The 21,443-nt window shown below is 46.8% G+C and overlaps 1 protein-coding gene across 1 annotated transcript in view; it reads left to right on the top strand.

Annotated features, from left to right (window-relative positions):
- The window catches only part of LOC144824225 (interleukin-18-like), a 75,297-nt gene that overhangs the window by 16,714 nt on the left and 37,140 nt on the right, over window positions 1-21,443 (top strand). Inside the window, exons 2-3 of the mRNA XM_078683373.1 lie at window positions 3,214-3,354; window positions 4,757-4,890. Coding sequence (XP_078539499.1) covers window positions 3,214-3,354; window positions 4,757-4,890 — 275 coding nt within the window. The remainder of the gene's footprint in view (window positions 1-3,213; window positions 3,355-4,756; window positions 4,891-21,443) is intronic.

The raw sequence follows: 21,443 nt of genomic DNA, 5'->3' as shown, positions 1-21,443 counted from the left end.
CCGGGCCGGTCCTCGGATGCTTGTTTCCGTTCTGGGAAGGACATGGCTTTTGTAGTTCGGACTGGACTGTTCCCATGGGGCACAGGGTCAGCGCTGATTTGCATATCGCCATTGTCTAACCCAGGGTGGTGTGGAGTGGAAAAACGATGGATTTGGGCCCAGATCTTTGGACTGGGGTGAATGTGTGACATTGATCCACATTCTGTCCATCACTGTTGTGTTTGCAATTACCGCTCTAAGTGTACTGGGGATGCTCAGACGTGAGTCCCAGGCACTCCACACCACTGGAATCAAGCTAGCCGGGCTGATGAGAGGTGTTACCTCGAAACCGGGCCGGTCCTCGGATGCTTGTTTCCGTTCTGGGAAGGACATGGCTTTTGTAGTTCGGACTGGACTGTTCCCATGGGGCACAGGGTCAGCGCTGATTTGCATATCGCCATTGTCTAACCCAGGGTGGTGTGGAGTGGAAAAACGATGGATTTGGGCCCAGATCTTTGGACTGGGGTGAATGTGTGACATTGATCCACATTCTGTCCATCACTGTTGTGTTTGCAATTACCGCTCTAAGTGTACTGGGGATGCTCAGACGTGAGTCCCAGGCACTCCACACCACTGGAATCAAGCTAGCCGGGCTGATGAGAGGTGTTACCTCGAAACCGGGCCGGTCCTCGGATGCTTGTTTCCGTTCTGGGAAGGACATGGCTTTTGTAGTTCGGACTGGACTGTTCCCATGGGGCACAGGGTCAGCGCTGATTTGCATATCGCCATTGTCTAACCCAGGGTGGTGTGGAAAAACGATGGATTTGGGCCCAGATCTTTGGACTGGGGTGAATGTGTGACATTGATCCACATTCTGTCCATCACTGTTGTGTTTGCAATTACCGCTCTAAGTGTACTGGGGATGCTCAGACGTGAGTCCCAGGCACTCCACACCACTGGAATCAAGCTAGCCGGGCTGATGAGAGGTGTTACCTCGAAACCGGGCCGGTCCTCAGATGCTTGTTTCCGTTCTGGGAAGGACATGGCTTTTGTAGTTCGGACTGGACTGTTCCCATGGGGCACAGGGTCAGCGCTGATTTGCATATCGCCATTGTCTAACCCAGGGTGGTGTGGAGTGGAAAAACGATGGATTTGGGCCCAGATCTTTGGACTGGGGTGAATGTGTGACATTGATCCACATTCTGTCCGTCACTGTTGTGTTTGCAATTACCGCTCTAAGTGTACTGGGGATGCTCAGACGTGAGTCCCAGGCACTCCACACCACTGGAATCAAGCTAGCCGGGCTGATGAGAGGTGTTACCTCGAAACCGGGCCGGTCCTCGGATGCTTGTTTCCGTTCTGGGAAGGACATGGCTTTTGTAGTTTGGACTGGACTGTTCCCATGGGGCACAGGGTCAGCGCTGATTTGCATATCGCCATTGTCTAACCCAGGGTGGTGTGGAGTGGAAAAACGATGGATTTGGGCCCAGATCTTTGGACTGGGGTGAATGTGTGACATTGATCCACATTCTGTCCATCACTGTTGTGTTTGCAATTACCGCTCTAAGTGTACTGGGGATGCTCAGACGTGAGTCCCAGGCACTCCAGACCACTGGAATCAAGCTAGCCGGGCTGATGAGAGGTGTTACCTCGAAATCGGGCCGGTCCTCGGATGCTTGTTTCCGTTCTGGGAAGGACATGGCTTTTGTAGTTCGGACTGGACTGTTCCCATGGGGCACAGGGTCAGCGCTGATTTGCATATCGCCATTGTCTAACCCAGGGTGGTGTGGAGTGGAAAAACTATGGATTTGGGCCCAGATCTTTGGACTGGGGTGAATGTGTGACATTGATCCACATTCTGTCCATCACTGTTGTGTTTGCAATTACCGCTCTAAGTGTACTGGGGATGCTCAGACGTGAGTCCCAGGCACTCCACACCACTGGAATCAAGCTAGCCGGGCTGATGAGAGGTGTTACCTCGAAACCGGGCCGGTCCTCGGATGCTTGTTTCCGTTCTGGGAAGGACATGGCTTTTGTAGTTCGGACTGGACTGTTCCCATGGGGCACAGGGTCAGCGCTGATTTGCATATCGCCATTGTCTAACCCAGGGTGGTGTGGAGTGGAAAAACGATGGATTTGGGCCCAGATCTTTGGACTGGGGTGAATGTGTGACATTGATCCACATTCTGTCCATCACTGTTGTGTTTGCAATAAAAAGGTGTTAAAGCACATGCATTTGTTACTATGTGTAATTGCACAGTGCATATCTGTAAATGTATAGTAATTCTATTATGTTCAATTACCCACTGTTAAAAGGCAGCTTAAATTGCAAATGCACATTTTTAATTATCTAGGCCCCACCACATTTGAGGGAGGAGTCACCCCTCCTCCTATCATGGAAGGAAAGTTACTCTAGCCTTTTGCTTGTTAAAACCATCAACTGCACCCAGGATGGGAGAGTTTTGAATAGTAGATTGCTAATACCCACCACCCCGTGAGTTTGTGGGTTTTTACAAACTTACAAGGTAAGCCAGGCCTTGTTCGTCGTGGTAGTAAACCCATGTGTGGGCTTTACTACTGCATTATTCATTGCCCGTGTGGCAGAGACTTACTCAATAGTGAACCCATTTATCCCCGACAGGTGTCTTTTGTGGATAGCTGTGAGGCATAAAAATAAATGTATCGTCGTAAATGGCTTTGTGTATAAGCTGTGCTCCCACATAAGGGAATGGAGGGGGGGGGGTAAAGGTGAGAGCATGGTACTAGTTCTGAACTAACATAAAGATGTTCTCAGCTGAGAGTTGGCTAATGCATGGTTTAACGTTGCAGCAGAAGTGCAGGGGTAAAATTATTTATAGAACTAAAAAAACAACAGCGCTAGGGCCCGTAATGACACATTTCTATGTAAGTATCTTTCCGTTTTCACTTTCGGCGTAGAGTATGATGCTTAAAATTAGAATTATGTTTTCCTGTGTTGATTATTGATAAACTAATTGCATGTTTAAGTGTACACCTGAAATTGTACGACTTTTAATTTTGTGCTGCATTGTAACATAACAATGTTTAACAATGTTTTCTTTCTTCTTTTGGATTGCACTCCTCATTAATAAACAGAAAAAAAAGAAGGTAAAGTTTAGTCATTCTCTTAAAAAATTATAAAAAATAAAACATTGTCTTTTTAACAAAGAGCTAAGCAGGAAAATACATTTTCTGATCTTTTTATTTCATTGAAAGGTCTGGACTCAGATGCCTGGAGATGTAGTAACAAAAGTATCCCATGTATAATTCTGAACTATTTCAATCACACACTCGAGGCCTCACCTGAGAATCGCTCTGCACAGTTTCAGGATCTGACAGCAAAAAAATCTCAACAAGGTAAACAACACTATTTTCTTTTAATATTTGATAATCGCTAATACTATTCTTCGTAGATCTGGCCCTTTATCACTGATTAGCAGTGGTAAAGTGCACAGAGCCCGCGATTGAGCAGTCCGGACCATACTCCATCCCGGCTATCATGCCAACGCAACTCTGACGAGCGATCGATAACCGCCTTGTGCATCAATGCCCATGCACGCCCGGCTCGATTGACGCTCCACCTGGGTCCCCAAATCGGCAAATTAGGCTCTCTAATGTTAGGCATTAATTCTATGTCATGATGATGATCCGCATATTGTTTTAAACGGATCGAAACGCCGTCAACAACTTTATACACCTTATACATTTGTAAAAACCTATAAGTGAAAGGTGTAAGTAATGTTCTGTTGTACGTTTGACATTGTGCAACAAACTCTAAGCTTTTGCCTAAAAGCCCTTTGTTTCCTGTTCTGTTCCCTTTTGTATATGTTGTACATGTGTTAAGTAGGGCACAGGCTTGTGCCCCACCTTGTATACTGTTGTTGAAATATTCCTTTTATTACTTATGAGTAAATATCCGACCTCTGTCCGGCTGGGCATGTCAAATCAATATAGAAACGACTGAGTCTATATTTATTGGTTCTATTTTTCCTTTTTGTAGGGGACCACTGTTGTCTTACAGAGTTCTATAGCTAGCATAAATACAGGGTTCAGCAAAAAGGGAAACATCTGGGATGACCATGCAGAAAAGGCAGATTTCCTACAGTAATATAAATGTTAAAAACATTACCAATTTGTATTCCCAGTTTCTGGGAACTGCACAATTAGAATCTGTCTTGGTAATTAGACTGACTTTAACTTCAAATGCACAGAGCACAGCGAAGAAGATAAGCGGGTGAACCATAGGAGGAACCAAATGCTTCATTTCCACATTTACTTCATTTTTTGGACAGATAGACAAACATACACAGTCCCTAAGGAAATTTTGGTTTAACTGAATGAAGATAGCCACTATTAAAGCTAAAGAAAAATTCATGGAGAAGGACTGCAAAGAATGTAATAATGTAGTGAAACAGAATGGCAAAAATGTTGTAAAATATTGATATGGCTCGTATAAATTTATTCCAACTACAACACCTCTGTGTCTTTGGGAGTTCATCTCTATTTTCTTCAGAAGTTGAATAAAATATATAGCTAACTTGTTGCATGGATTTACAAGGCAAGGTATCATGGGGACTTGGAAGACTCCTTCCACCTCAATATTAACCATTACAGGAATCTTCAAAAGGTCATGAAATGTAGCTTAGTTTAGTTTTGAACAACTTGACTAATTTGTTAAACTTGTACAAAGGGATGCTATTTTTTATCACCAAAAAAGCATGATATATTGAACTTTAAAAATGTTGAATTATCTCAACAGATCGTTGCAAGTTCAAACTGCATCTGTATAAAGACACAAACTATGCAAGCGGGATTGCTGTATCTTTCACTGTGCAAGTGGGAAGCAAGATTTATCATATGTACTGCACAAAAGATAAATCTGTTGAATTCAGGGTAAGACCACAGCTGTCAACTGTTTTTCCTGACTTCTACCATTCAGAACATTTACCCAGTTGTGCTTGTTCTGCATAAACTCTTCAGTGTAACTCCTTCACCAAAAGTAGATAAAGCCTGGCTGTACTCATGAAAAGAGCAATACCAATGTTATGATTGCACAAAAAAGTGAACCTAGATCTTTGTTTAGTTCTTCTACCATTCAGATTCATGAAGAACCCGTTTGAAGGTCTTCTCTTCAGTGAAGTGGTGGAACTCAATTGTGGTACATAACATCTATTGTCCCTTTTTTTATTGTAATTGACAAATCATAATTATCAATGGTTTATGTTTGATCCACCTGAATGACCAATGTGTTTTACGACATATTATTAGCAGAATATATGCATGTCAGTTCCACAAGGAGCAATTATTAGCAAAGATGCAACAATCGTACATTTAAGTATCTATATTACATTCAGTATCAATGTTCATTATAGTCTGTATTATCATATCCCAGACTTTATTACATTGTACCCACAGTGGGCCGATGCAGCATAATAGTAAAGTGCTCATATTATGGATGGATCTGCATATGTAAGGAAAGAACCAATAATAACTACAACGAGAACTCAAGAGATTTTCTGGGAAAGAGACCACCAAATGTGGAACCAGGAAGAGTACAACGTGCGCCACGTTGAAAAGCTTTGGACGCACTTCAGCCACACTCCTGGAGTATCAAAGTTTTGTGGGCATACTGTATTGGCCACACTCACAGCATACCCTTCGCTGTGTGGTCCTCCGCCATTGTAATGATTTGTGATCCTAAGGAAAACACACAGAAGTTTTCAGGCCCCCAAATCATCCTCTACAGAAACAATTACCCTACCAGCTCCATCAATTTTAGGCATGGTCTCAACGATGCTGGGCCAGCCTGTTGCCACATCCGGCTGTTTAATACTCATCCTGACCTCTCTCCACAATGCACTGTCCTCACATTCTGCCCACTTTTTCAGTTCAATATACTGTTTATATTTGCTAGGACCCACTGCACTATTCCAGCGAATTGATATCTGTTGTTTGGCCAGGGTACGCGCTAAGTCAACAAATCTACTGGTCACTTGGTTGCCCTTGGTATTTGGATAGAGGCCTATTAAACACATCTGAAATATTTCAAAATAGTCCTATCTCTGGTTGCCGTTATAAAAATGCAGCACTGTTCTCTCATATGCAATCAGCAGTAGGCAACTCCACACTAAGTGAAAATTGTTGGTCTCAATTGTTCGACATCTAGCACAGTCTGCCTGTGCCTGTGGGTATATGCAGTTGATCCTCTTGGGGGTTATATACATTGTTTGCAAATAGTATTACAGTATGAGCTTAAAATGCAGGTTGCTGGATATTTTAGGAGTTAGATGCAACGCCCTCAGCCCGTCATCATCACCTAACAGCAATTCCATATCTTCCCCCAACTGTGTTGTAGTCTATCCAGAGCTGTTTTGTATTGTGAAATCAGGGACTGCTGTAATACCACTATTGCTCTATTCCTGACATCTATGGAGTGTAGGCTATCTTGATAGTTATGTTGAATGGGTTCTAACGATCTGGTATGCACCGTTTTACTGATAGTGGTCACATCCACCCCATGGGTAGATGTGATTCCATAGGCATCTCTCAGTTTTGAGAAATCAGCAATGTTGCCACCATCATACATATTCAAGACGGCAACAAATCCATTCTCCTCCCACTCCTGCAAGCCAGTCTAGTTACCATAATACAGTATCAGTATTTTTTTTATTTCTTTATTTTGCGTTTCAAACTAGCATGTCAAGAAAACCCAGTAACAAAGGACACTTTCCCACTTTCATGACAGTACATGTTCCGCACTTGCTAACAGTCTTACCAGAATAGTGGTTAGTCGCTTAAAAAAACACCCCAGGGAGTAACATTGGAATATTTTTTTAAAGAAACAGAAAACTAGGGAGTATTACCATTTTTTTAATAGAGATTCTACCAAGGAGGGACAACGGCAAACAAATCCAATTGTCCATTTCATCTTCAAGTTTGCTTATCAGCACGCCGTAATTTTCCTTAAAAACGACCTCCGAATCAGAATGTACCTGGACACCGAGATACCGCACCGGGTCAGTTGTCCACTGCAGAGGATAATCAGGGTCATATTGAGTAGTGGACGGGGTCAGAGGGAAAATTATAGACTTAGACCAGTTAACGCACAGACCAGAAAGTCCCCCGAAGCGGACTACCTCTTGCAAAACCGAGGAAAGGTGCCGTTTGGGATCCCGAATATAGAGGAGCGTGTCGTCAGCGTATGTCGACACTATAAGTTCATATCCCGGTATACGTGTACCTTTATGTCTATGGTATTCACGGAGTGTGAAGGCCAAAGGTTCAGCCACCAGGGCATAAAAAATCGGAGAGAGTGGGCAGCCCTGCCGCATACCTCTTGTAATACTGATAGGGTCCGTGACCAGGTCACCGATTTTTATCCTGGCATAGGTGAACTGTACAGTACCCCCAGTAACTGCAAGAAGACCTCTCCCAGCCCCATCCGAAGTAAAACCTGTCTCATTAAGGGCCATTCGACAGAGTCGAAGGCCTTCTCCATATCAAGAAACACCTCTACAGCAGAGATGTCTGGGTTAGTATGTTGGAGGTGCGCAGATTATAAGTAAGGTTGCAACCCAGTACAAATCCTGCCTGTTCAGGGCAACCAGCAGTGGTACCAGAGGGACCAACCTGTTCGCCAGGATCTTGGCAGAAATTTTAGTGTTGACATTGAGTAAAGAAAGTGGCCGGTATGATGAACCCTTCTCAGGGGGTTTACCCAGCTTGAGTATAGCTACTATTATTGCCTCTCTCATTGTGGGTTACATCGTGCCTGACACACACATGTAGTCAAATAGGGTAATCAAGTGTGGCAACAACAATTACAAGAATGTCTTGTAAAAGGCTACAGTCAGGCCATCTATCCCCGAGGCACTACCAGACTACATATTTGATAAAGCCAGGAGTATCTCCTCTTTCTCCAACGGGTGCATCAGAATTCATGATCTGTGTTAGTCTGCCAGGGCAGCTTGATATATATATTAAATATTCCAAAATTTCCTCCTCCGTGCCCTAACTATGTGTAGCATATAGGCTCGAATAGAACTCCCTAAATCTCTCAGCCATGGACTTGTCATCAGAAAGTGTATCGCCTTCCGCTGACTTAAGTTCTGTCACAGCAGCGTAACCATGCTGCTTCTTTAATAACTGAGCCAACACTCTACCTGGACGTTCTCCCTCCCCATAAGTGCCTGATGCATGCACGAAACCCTTATCCCCTCTACGTTGGAGCATGGGGCTAGCAATTGGTAGATGCATTTCTAGCAATAAGGCAATGTCGATTTTGTGTCTCGTCAAGTATGCAAGTACCTTTTTCAGCTTTCTGTGGTCATTTAGCCCCCTCACATTCCATGTGAGAGCTCGTATGCTGCTATGTGCTGTCTCTCTGTGGGGAGAACTACCAACTGTGATATCAGCTTGTGGAGTTAACCTGTCATTGTTAGCCCTAAGAACCTACCAGATATGCTGTTAAAGGAAATAGTGAGTAGTGTCCATAAACAATATTTTGCAATACAAAAACACCACCCAACCCTCCCCCTCCCACGCCAGGCCGACCCCAACTGAGCCTAGATGGATACCTAGTAGTCGGACCTCGCGAACCATTCTGAAGATGAATCAACTGTAGTAGTATACAATTCTACTAAGCCAATAGAGGTCCTGTTCCCCCTCCCACCAATACTCAATACTCCCAATGTGCGTAACACTCGCAGGCAGAGGTAGCACGCTATTCACTTAGAAACCTGGAAAAGTCCAGATCCGGCCTCTGCTCCGCAAGCCAGCAAAAGAATATGAAACATCTGAAGAAAAATATAAACACCAATAATCACCCTAGATTTATGTGTCATGGCAATAATGAACAAAGGCTAAAAGAATCACCTCCCACCTCCTTATACCCCTGCAGAGATTCCCTCCATTAATAGTAGAGATGTTAAGAAAAAAGGGGGGGATATACAAAGGCATTTCAGTGAATACTGACCCCACATAAGTCAAATCAAACCCTTAGCAGTAAACCCTTGAGTGAAAGTCTTATCTGAACATAGGGCAGCACCAGTATCAGTCCTGTTCATCCAGGCTGCCACCCACCGCACCCTCCGATGAGGCACTATCCGGGCTGCGATGCTTGTCTTTAGACCATTCTTTCAAAGCCTTCCGCAAGACTTTCGGGTCGGTGAAGATGCGTGACTGTCCTTGACGATTAACCCGGAGTCTGGCTGGGTATAGCATGGCATAGTCAATATTATTCTCCCTGAGCTGTTTTTTCAAAGGGGCAAATTGCTGGCGTGCCTCCTGGACTTTCATTGTAAAATCGGGGAACAGCGATATAGTAGAGCCTTCATATTGCAGTGGTTGCCTGTCTCTCGCGACCCTCAGTGCTGAGTCCCTGTTGCGATAGTTAAGCAGCTTCGCTATGATGGGTCGTGGTGGTGCGCCAGGTGCCGGACGCGGACCAAGGGAGCGGTGCGCACTCTCTACAACAAACATGGATGAGAAAGTCTTGCTATCTAGTAGCGTGACAAGTAATTTTTTAACAAATGGTTCCATATTGCCAGTTGGGGTCGACTCCGGAAGGCCCGTAATTCTAAGGTTGCAGCGACAAGACTGCGCTTCCAAGTCCTCCATTTAATCCTGCAGAACCTGCAGCACTCTTCCCAATTGTTTGTGGCCAGCGTCCAGCGATGTCTGTACTTACTCGACTTCTGTGTCATGGCGTTCCGTCATATCCAGCCGATGTGCGTGCTTGTCAAACCTTTCTGATATTCTGCCATTGCGATAGGAAAGAGAGTCCATCTTAGAGCCAAGAACTGAAAGACTACTTTGTAGGCCCTTTTCCATCGCCGTCAGCATAGTGCGTATGTCTGCCTCTACAGCATCTAGAGGCGGTTCTGGGGTATTTTCGCCATCATCTGCTGTAGTGTTGCACCCCTTAGATTTCTTGTGATCGAATGTGAGCTTAGGTTGCTTTCGGTCCACCTTGCCAATTGTACAAAAGTTCTACTATAGGACCAGGCCTAGGATTCTGCCAACTATGTTCCACACCAGGGTCACTCCCCTCCTCACTGGCAGCCTCAAAGTCCTGTCACACGCAACACCACCATGTTAAGGTTGCAGGGGAATTGAATGACCTAAGCGGGAGTACCCCTAGGGGAGTACATCGTAGCGGAGAGGAATGCCTCAATATGGTTTGCCCCAATACCATCAAAGGTTCCTATGCAAACAGTTACGCCTCCCTCTGCCGAGTTCACCCAAGCAAAGGCAACCAGCTCCTCAGCCTTTGGTCCAAATCTAGCGCTCCAGGGACCCACCACACACAGTAAGGCTGCAGCACGTGGCACATTGCAGGAGGTGACAAAACAACAGGAACATTCAGGGCCCCCACAGTAAGAAATGGCGGGCATGCCTCACCGCCACCTCAGCCACAAAAGGAGATTGCAGCATGTAGAAACTGCACCAAATGGCGGCTCGGGTATCAAGGTCCGCTGCGGGGCTCACCTTGCTTCCCCGGCATTAGGCCCCCCAGCCAGCAGTCTGTGTCAGTGGCAGCTGTAATGATGACCGCATGGGGCTCCACCACCAGTTCCTGCGCCTCACTACACAGCCAGCCTGAAGTGGAAAAATAATTCGGACAACCCTGGCAGGCACGTCGGGCGCCCCTCCAGACTCGCGGCCCGCCCAGAACAGGCTAACCCTCGCCGCTGGACACTCTACATAGAGCTCTGCCACGCGTCAATGCTCCAGGCCGGCCCGCTAAACTTTGTAGTGCGGGGATCCAGGCCCGCCCTTCTCTTGGCTGCCAATAGTGCTCACCACTCCGTCCGGGCAATCCAAGACCCCAAAGTTGATGTATTCCCTGCCGCAGATCTATCAGCAGGGAAGTCGGCTCAGGGAACGTCAAATAGTGACTCCAGATGTCGGATAAATGTCAGATTTATAGCTGGACGTCCGAAGCTTCCCGCTCAAGCAGCCATCTTAGTCGCGAGCAAGCTCCGCCCCCCCCCCCCCCCCCCCCCAGTATCAGTTTTAAAGCCTGAAGATGTAGCGCCCTGGAATATGGGATTCTGGTTCGGTTTCTTTGTAGATCCCTCACCCACATGTAATGTGTTGTGCCTGCCAGTATACCTTAGGATATGTTTGATGCTGTAGAGCAGAATTTAAATATAACAGAACTATACGGTGTATGGGTGCTACAGTTCATTTGAAAACTACAAAAAACAGGACCCCCGTATTGGATTTAGTGGTCTTAGTGATTTAATTCACCTTCAAGTTTTACTTTGCTTCTTTGAAAAAAAGAGTAATGGACATTTCAAACATGTTGTACATGAAATAACACCGGTTCAAGACATATATACAACATATATATTCACAAGAATGAATACAAAATTAAAAACATGTGCATATACAAACATAACAATTGATAGGCAGACATCCTTCATTTCTAGTTCAAAAGAATGGCGGTCAACAGATGTATACACTAGTCAAAATGTGAATCCTGCCATTACCAGCTAGTTGGGAGCAAATGGAACAACAGGCTGATTGCCATGCTTGTTAGCTGCTTGTAGTCTATTCAACTTAATGTCTTATCCAACTAGCTGGGTCACGCGTTTTGAAACCCTTGAAATCTTTTCAGGTTCTCCTCAGGACCAAGACTTGGTCAAACACTACAAAAAAATTATAACATAAAACAATGTTCTAATTCTTTGTGCAAAACTATTCCTTTGGCCCAAAAAACATTTGTTTGGGCGGGTTCTACCCTTACCATAAGTAATTAGTGCTGGAACCCGATTGGCTGGTCCAGTGTTAAGGCTTTTTATCTTGCTAGCGATTCTTCGGCATTTAATGTAATCGGTTCTGAAACAAGGAATGAGGGACATTTGTGAATTAAGTAAATGATTTAAATGCAAGGTTATGGAAAGGTATGCTCTAGAGAGGCAGCAGCGTTGTAGTTATGTGCTCAACTTAAAGCGCACTGTTGTATTGCCTGAAGCCATGAGGTTTAAACAATATGAAAATCAGAGTCAATCAGTAAAGACAGGGCTTGTTTAAACGCAGTTGATCGAAGGAGTTCTGAAGGTCATGACTGTGTTACCAAACACTTTGTAAAAATCTGTGTGTGCAAACTGCAATTTTAAGCTGAGTGCACATCGATTAAATAAATGCATAAAAGTTCAAAACAAAACTTGCCTCAAGTGCTGGAGAAACTTCAGTCACCCTGTGTTCTCATTTTCGTAGAGCAGAATTTAGCAATGCCCTAGTGAAGAACACCCTGAGGGGTGGCCTCGGACCCCCAGTGATAACTGCGCTTAAGAGCTCTGCCCTCCACCTAGCCATTCACTGCAATTGTGCAGCCAGGCAGTATAGTTTGAAATCTGGAATGGCAAGTCCCCCCTCACCCTCTGGAAATCACAGTTTCAGTAGCAAGTCTTCATCATGTACCACCCCAGATAACTCCTTTGAGCATCCCGTCTAGTTCACGGAATATCAGCCTGGGTATTTGACTAATTTACAACAAGGGGTGGTGATGGACAGAGTCTCTGAATTAAGCAGAGTACTCTCACCCAGTCAAGAGATCAGGGCTAGATCCAACACCGTTTTTTAGCTCATTGCACCATCCCAGTTTCAGAACCTGGCTGTATGCAAATTAGTCTGTCCCTGGCCCAGTGCATCATGGGAACAGTGCAGACCAGACTACAAAAGCCAATTCTTACACTGGGAAGGAAACAAGCTTCCGGGGACCGGTTTCTGCCATTTCAGGCGTCTTCGGCCCGGCTTGCTTGAATCCTGATGGTGCAATGAGCAAGGGACTCACATCTGAGTATACCCTTCCACGCTTAGGGTGGACAAAATAATTTACAACAAGGGGTGGTGATGGACAGAGTCTCTGAATTAAGCAGAGTACTCTCACCCAGTCAAGAGATCAGGGCTAGATCCAACACCGTTTTTTAGCTCATTGCACCATCCCAGTTTCAGAACCTGGCTGTATGCAAATTAGTCTGTCCCTGGCCCAGTGCATCATGGGAACAGTGCAGACCAGACTACAAAAGCCAATTCTTACACTGGGAAGGAAACAAGCTTCCGGGGACCGGTTTCTGCCATTTCAGGCGTCTTCGGCCCGGCTTGCTTGAATCCTGATGGTGCAATGAGCAAGGGACTCACATCTGAGTATACCCTTCCACGCTTAGGGTGGACAAAATAATTTACAACAAGGGGTGGTGATGGACAGAGTCTCTGAATTAAGCAGAGTACTCTCACCCAGTGAAGAGTTCAGGGCTAGATCCAACACCGTTTTTTAGCTCATTGCACCATCCCAGTTTCAGAACCTGGCTGTATGCAAATTAGTCTGTCCCTGGCCCAGTGCATCATGGGAACAGTGCAGACCAGACTACAAAAGCCAATTCTTACACTGGGAAGGAAACAAGCTTCCGGGGACCGGTTTCTGCCATTTCAGGCGTCTTCGGCCCGGCTTGCTTGAATCCTGATGGTGCAATGAGCAAGGGACTCACATCTGAGTATACCCTTCCACGCTTAGGGTGGACAAAATAATTTACAACAAGGGGTGGTGATGGACAGAGTCTCTGAATTAAGCAGAGTACTCTCACCCAGTCAAGAGATCAGGGCTAGATCCAACACCGTTTTTTAGCTCATTGCACCATCCCAGTTTCAGAACCTGGCTGTATGCAAATTAGTCTGTCCCTGGCCCAGTGCATCATGGGAACAGTGCAGACCAGACTACAAAAGCCAATTCTTACACTGGGAAGGAAACAAGCTTCCGGGGACCGGTTTCTGCCATTTCAGGCGTCTTCGGCCCGGCTTGCTTGAATCCTGATGGTGCAATGAGCAAGGGACTCACATCTGAGTATACCCTTCCACGCTTAGGGTGGACAAAATAATTTACAACAAGGGGTGGTGATGGACAGAGTCTCTGAATTAAGCAGAGTACTCTCACCCAGTCAAGAGATCAGGGCTAGATCCAACACCGTTTTTTAGCTCATTGCACCATCCCAGTTTCAGAACCTGGCTGTATGCAAATTAGTCTGTCCCTGGCCCAGTGCATCATGGGAACAGTGCAGACCAGACTACAAAAGCCAATTCTTACACTGGGAAGGAAACAAGCTTCCGGGGACCGGTTTCTGCCATTTCAGGCGTCTTCGGCCCGGCTTGCTTGAATCCTGATGGTGCAATGAGCAAGGGACTCACATCTGAGTATACCCTTCCACGCTTAGGGTGGACAAAATAATTTACAACAAGGGGTGGTGATGGACAGAGTCTCTGAATTAAGCAGAGTACTCTCACCCAGTCAAGAGATCAGGGCTAGATCCAACACCGTTTTTTAGCTCATTGCACCATCCCAGTTTCAGAACCTGGCTGTATGCAAATTAGTCTGTCCCTGGCCCAGTGCATCATGGGAACGGTGCAGACCAGACTACAAAAGCCAATTCTTACACTGGGAAGGAAACAAGCTTCCGGGGACCGGTTTCTGCCATTTCAGGCGTCTTCGGCCCGGCTTGCTTGAATCCTGATGGTGCAATGAGCAAGGGACTCACATCTGAGTATACCCTTCCACGCTTAGGGTGGACAAAATAATTTACAACAAGGGGTGGTGATGGACAGAGTCTCTGAATTAAGCAGAGTACTCTCACCCAGTCAAGAGATCAGGGCTAGATCCAACACCGTTTTTTAGCTCATTGCACCATCCCAGTTTCAGAACCTGGCTGTATGCAAATTAGTCTGTCCCTGGCCCAGTGCATCATGGGAACAGTGCAGACCAGACTACAAAAGCCAATTCTTACACTGGGAAGGAAACAAGCTTCCGGGGACCGGTTTCTGCCATTTCAGGCGTCTTCGGCCCGGCTTGCTTGAATCCTGATGGTGCAATGAGCAAGGGACTCACATCTGAGTATACCCTTCCACGCTTAGGGTGGACAAAATAATTTACAACAAGGGGTGGTGATGGACAGAGTCTCTGAATTAAGCAGAGTACTCTCACCCAGTCAAGAGATCAGGGCTAGATCCAACACCGTTTTTTAGCTCATTGCACCATCCCAGTTTCAGAACCTGGCTGTATGCAAATTAGTCTGTCCCTGGCCCAGTGCATCATGGGAACAGTGCAGACCAGACTACAAAAGCCAATTCTTACACTGGGAAGGAAACAAGCTTCCGGGGACCGGTTTCTGCCATTTCAGGCGTCTTCGGCCCGGCTTGCTTGAATCCTGATGGTGCAATGAGCAAGGGACTCACATCTGAGTATACCCTTCCACGCTTAGGGTGGACAAAATAATTTACAACAAGGGGTGGTGATGGACAGAGTCTCTGAATTAAGCAGAGTACTCTCACCCAGTCAAGAGATCAGGGCTAGATCCAACACCGTTTTTTAGCTCATTGCACCATCCCAGTTTCAGAACCTGGCTGTATGCAAATTAGTCTGTCCCTGGCCCAGTGCATCATGGGAACAGTGCAGACCAGACTACAAAAGCCAATTCTTACACTGGGAAGGAAACAAGCTTCCGGGGACCGGTTTCTGCCATTTCAGGCGTCTTCGGCCCGGCTTGCTTGAATCCTGATGGTGCAATGAGCAAGGGACTCACATCTGAGTATACCCTTCCACGCTTAGGGTGGACAAAATAATTTACAACAAGGGGTGGTGATGGACAGAGTCTCTGAATTAAGCAGAGTACTCTCACCCAGTCAAGAGATCAGGGCTAGATCCAACACCGTTTTTTAGCTCATTGCACCATCCCAGTTTCAGAACCTGGCTGTATGCAAATTAGTCTGTCCCTGGCCCAGTGCATCATGGGAACAGTGCAGACCAGACTACAAAAGCCAATTCTTACACTGGGAAGGAAACAAGCTTCCGGGGACCGGTTTCTGCCATTTCAGGCGTCTTCGGCCCGGCTTGCTTGAATCCTGATGGTGCAATGAGCAAGGGACTCACATCTGAGTATACCCTTCCACGCTTAGGGTGGACAAAATAATTTACAACAAGGGGTGGTGATGGACAGAGTCTCTGAATTAAGCAGAGTACTCTCACCCAGTCAAGAGATCAGGGCTAGATCCAACACCGTTTTTTAGCTCATTGCACCATCCCAGTTTCAGAACCTGGCTGTATGCAAATTAGTCTGTCCCTGGCCCAGTGCATCATGGGAACAGTGCAGACCAGACTACAAAAGCCAATTCTTACACTGGGAAGGAAACAAGCTTCCGGGGACCGGTTTCTGCCATTTCAGGCGTCTTCGGCCCGGCTTGCTTGAATCCTGATGGTGCAATGAGCAAGGGACTCACATCTGAGTATACCCTTCCACGCTTAGGGTGGACAAAATAATTTACAACAAGGGGTGGTGATGGACAGAGTCTCTGAATTAAGCAGAGTACTCTCACCCAGTCAAGAGATCAGGGCTAGATCCAACACCGTTTTTTAGCTCATTGCACCATCCCAGTTTCAGAACCTGGCTGTATGCAAATTAGTCTGTCCCTGGCCCAGTGCATCATGGGAACAGTGCAGACCAGACTACAAAAGCCAATTCTTACACTGGGAAGGAAACAAGCTTCCGGGGACCGGTTTCTGCCATTTCAGGCGTCTTCGGCCCGGCTTGCTTGAATCCTGATGGTGCAATGAGCAAGGGACTCACATCTGAGTATACCCTTCCACGCTTAGGGTGGACAAAATAATTTACAACAAGGGGTGGTGATGGACAGAGTCTCTGAATTAAGCAGAGTACTCTCACCCAGTCAAGAGATCAGGGCTAGATCCAACACCGTTTTTTAGCTCATTGCACCATCCCAGTTTCAGAACCTGGCTGTATGCAAATTAGTCTGTCCCTGGCCCAGTGCATCATGGGAACAGTGCAGACCAGACTACAAAAGCCAATTCTTACACTGGGAAGGAAACAAGCTTCCGGGGACCGGTTTCTGCCATTTCAGGCGTCTTCGGCCCGGCTTGCTTGAATCCTGATGGTGCAATGAGCAAGGGACTCACATCTGAGTATACCCTTCCACGCTTAGGGTGGACAAAATAATTTACAACAAGGGGTGGTGATGGACAGAGTCTCTGAATTAAGCAGAGTACTCTCACCCAGTCAAGAGATCAGGGCTAGATCCAACACCGTTTTTTAGCTCATTGCACCATCCCAGTTTCAGAACCTGGCTGTATGCAAATTAGTCTGTCCCTGGCCCAGTGCATCATGGGAACAGTGCAGACCAGACTACAAAAGCCAATTCTTACACTGGGAAGGAAACAAGCTTCCGGGGACCGGTTTCTGCCATTTCAGGCGTCTTCGGCCCGGCTTGCTTGAATCCTGATGGTGCAATGAGCAAGGGATGCTCAGATGTGAGTCCCTTGCTCACTGCACCATCAGGATTCAAGCAAGCCGGGCCGAAGACGGCTGTAATGCCAGAAACCGGTCCCCGGAAGCTTGTTTCCTTTCCAGTGAAGAATTGGCTTGGTAGTTTGGTCTGCCCTGTTCCCATGATGCACTGGGCCAGGGACAGACTAATTTGCATATAGCCAGGTTCTGAACTGGGATGGTGCAGTGAGCTAAAAAACGGTGATGGATCAAGCCTTGATCTGTTGACTGGGTAGGAGTGTTCTGATTAACTCAGATACTCTGTCCATCACCACCCCCTTTTTGTAATTATTTTTGGCCACCATGAGTGTGGAAGGGTATGCTCAGACATGAGTCCCTTGCTCATTGCACCATCAGGATTCAAGCAAGCCGGGCCGAAGACGGCTGTAATGCCAGAAACCGGTCCCCGGAAGCTTGTTTCCTTTCCAGTGAAGAATTGGCTTGGTAGTTTGGTCTGCCCTGTTCCCATGATGCACTGGGCCAGGGACAGACTAATTTGCATATAGCCAGGTTCTGAACTGGGATGGTGCAGTGAGCTAAAAAACGGTGATGGATCAAGCCTTGATCTGTTGACTGGGTAGGAGTGTTCTGATTAACTCAGATACTCTGTCCATCACCACCCCCTTTTTGTAATTATTTTTGGCCACCATGAGTGTGGAAGGGTATGCTCAGACATGAGTCCCTTGCTCATTGCACCATCAGGATTCAAGCAAGCCGGGCCGAAGACGGCTGTAATGCCAGAAACCGGTCCCCGGAAGCTTGTTTCCTTTCCAGTGAAGAATTGGCTTGGTAGTTTGGTCTGCCCTGTTCCCATGATGCACTGGGCCAGGGACAGACTAATTTGCATATAGCCAGGTTCTGAACTGGGATGGTGCAGTGAGCTAAAAAACGGTGATGGATCAAGCCTTGATCTGTTGACTGGGTAGGAGTGTTCTGATTAACTCAGATACTCTGTCCATCACCACCCCCTTTTTGTAATTATTTTTGGCCACCATGAGTGTGGAAGGGTATGCTCAGACATGAGTCCCTTGCTCATTGCACCATCAGGATTCAAGCAAGCCGGGCCGAAGACGGCTGTAATGCCAGAAACCGGTCCCCGGAAGCTTGTTTCCTTTCCAGTGAAGAATTGGCTTGGTAGTTTGGTCTGCCCTGTTCCCATGATGCACTGGGCCAGGGACAGACTAATTTGCATATAGCCAGGTTCTGAACTGGGATGGTGCAGTGAGCTAAAAAACGGTGATGGATCAAGCCTTGATCTGTTGACTGGGTAGGAGTGTTCTGATTAACTCAGATACTCTGTCCATCACCACCCCCTTTTTGTAATTATTTTTGGCCACCATGAGTGTGGAAGGGTATGCTCAGACATGAGTCCCTTGCTCATTGCACCATCAGGATTCAAGCAAGCCGGGCCGAAGACGGCTGTAATGCCAGAAACCGGTCCCCGGAAGCTTGTTTCCTTTCCAGTGAAGAATTGGCTTGGTAGTTTGGTCTGCCCTGTTCCCATGATGCACTGGGCCAGGGACAGACTAATTTGCATATAGCCAGGTTCTGAACTGGGATGGTGCAGTGAGCTAAAAAACGGTGATGGATCAAGCCTTGATCTGTTGACTGGGTAGGAGTGTTCTGATTAACTCAGATACTCTGTCCATCACCACCCCCTTTTTGTAATTATTTTTGGCCACCATGAGTGTGGAAGGGTATGCTCAGACATGAGTCCCTGGCTCATTGCACCATCAGGATTCAAGCAAGCCGGGCCGAAGACGGCTGTAATGCCAGAAACCGGTCCCCGGAAGCTTGTTTCCTTTCCAGTGAAGAATTGGCTTGGTAGTTTGGTCTGCCCTGTTCCCATGATGCACTGGGCCAGGGACAGACTAATTTGCATATAGCCAGGTTCTGAACTGGGATGGTGCAGTGAGCTAAAAAACGGTGATGGATCAAGCCTTGATCTGTTGACTGGGTAGGAGTGTTCTGATTAACTCAGATACTCTGTCCATCACCACCCCCTTTTTGTAATTATTTTTGGCCACCATGAGTGTGGAAGGGTATGCTCAGACATGAGTCCCTGGCTCATTGCACCATCAGGATTCAAGCAAGCCGGGCCGAAGACGGCTGTAATGCCAGAAACCGGTCCCCGGAAGCTTGTTTCCTTTCCAGTGAAGAATTGGCTTGGTAGTTTGGTCTGCCCTGTTCCCATGATGCACTGGGCCAGGGACAGACTAATTTGCATATAGCCAGGTTCTGAACTGGGATGGTGCAGTGAGCTAAAAAACGGTGATGGATCAAGCCTTGATCTGTTGACTGGGTAGGAGTGTTCTGATTAACTCAGATACTCTGTCCATCACCACCCCCTTTTTGTAATTATTTTTGGCCACCATGAGTGTGGAAGGGTATGCTCAGACATGAGTCCCTTGCTCATTGCACCATCAGGATTCAAGCAAGCCGGGCCGAAGACGGCTGTAATGCCAGAAACCGGTCCCCGGAAGCTTGTTTCCTTTCCAGTGAAGAATTGGCTTGGTAGTTTGGTCTGCCCTGTTCCCATGATGCACTGGGCCAGGGACAGACTAATTTGCATATAGCCAGGTTCTGAACTGGGATGGTGCAGTGAGCTAAAAAACGGTGATGGATCAAGCCTTGATCTGTTGACTGGGTAGGAGTGTTCTGATTAACTCAGATACTCTGTCCATCACCACCCCCTTTTTGTAATTATTTTTGGCCACCATGAGTGTGGAAGGGTATGCTCAGACATGAGTCCCTTGCTCATTGCACCATCAGGATTCAAGCAAGCCGGGCCGAAGACGGCTGTAATGCCAGAAACCGGTCCCCGGAAGCTTGTTTCCTTTCCAGTGAAGAATTGGCTTGGTAGTTTGGTCTGCCCTGTTCCCATGATGCACTGGGCCAGGGACAGACTAATTTGCATATAGCCAGGTTCTGAACTGGGATGGTGCAGTGAGCTAAAAAACGGTGATGGATCAAGCCTTGATCTGTTGACTGGGTAGGAGTGTTCTGATTAACTCAGATACTCTGTCCATCACCACCCCCTTTTTGTAATTATTTTTGGCCACCATGAGTGTGGAAGGGTATGCTCAGACATGAGTCCCTTGCTCATTGCACCATCAGGATTCAAGCAAGCCGGGCCGAAGACGGCTGTAATGCCAGAAACCGGTCCCCGGAAGCTTGTTTCCTTTCCAGTGAAGAATTGGCTTGGTAGTTTGGTCTGCCCTGTTCCCATGATGCACTGGGCCAGGGACAGACTAATTTGCATATAGCCAGGTTCTGAACTGGGATGGTGCAGTGAGCTAAAAAACGGTGATGGATCAAGCCTTGATCTGTTGACTGGGTAGGAGTGTTCTGATTAACTCAGATACTCTGTCCATCACCACCCCCTTTTTGTAATTATTTTTGGCCACCATGAGTGTGGAAGTGTATGCTCAGACATGAGTCCCTTGCTCATTGCACCATCAGGATTCAAGCAAGCCGGGCCGAAGACGGCTGTAATGCCAGAAACCGGTCCCCGGAAGCTTGTTTCCTTTCCAGTGAAGAATTGGCTTGGTAGTTTGGTCTGCCCTGTTCCCATGATGCACTGGGCCAGGGACAGACTAATTTGCATATAGCCAGGTTCTGAACTGGGATGGTGCAGTGAGCTAAAAAACGGTGATGGATCAAGCCTTGATCTGTTGACTGGGTAGGAGTGTTCTGATTAACTCAGATACTCTGTCCATCACCACCCCCTTTTTGTAATTATTTTTGGCCACCATGAGTGTGGAAGGGTATGCTCAGACATGAGTCCCTTGCTCATTGCACCATCAGGATTCAAGCAAGCCGGGCCGAAGACGGCTGTAATGCCAGAAACCGGTCCCCGGAAGCTTGTTTCCTTTCCAGTGAAGAATTGGCTTGGTAGTTTGGTCTGCCCTGTTCCCATGATGCACTGGGCCAGGGACAGACTAATTTGCATATAGCCAGGTTCTGAACTGGGATGGTGCAGTGAGCTAAAAAACGGTGATGGATCAAGCCTTGATCTGTTGACTGGGTAGGAGTGTTCTGATTAACTCAGATACTCTGTCCATCACCACCCCCTTTTTGTAATTATTTTTGGCCACCATGAGTGTGGAAGGG

The sequence above is a fragment of the Lissotriton helveticus genome, chromosome 3_1, assembly GCF_964261635.1.
Source record: "Lissotriton helveticus chromosome 3_1, aLisHel1.1, whole genome shotgun sequence".
NCBI classification, from domain to species: domain Eukaryota; kingdom Metazoa; phylum Chordata; class Amphibia; order Caudata; family Salamandridae; genus Lissotriton; species Lissotriton helveticus.
The sequence above is the reverse complement of the archived record's forward strand: the minus strand, read 5'-3'. Positions and strand labels throughout refer to the sequence as shown.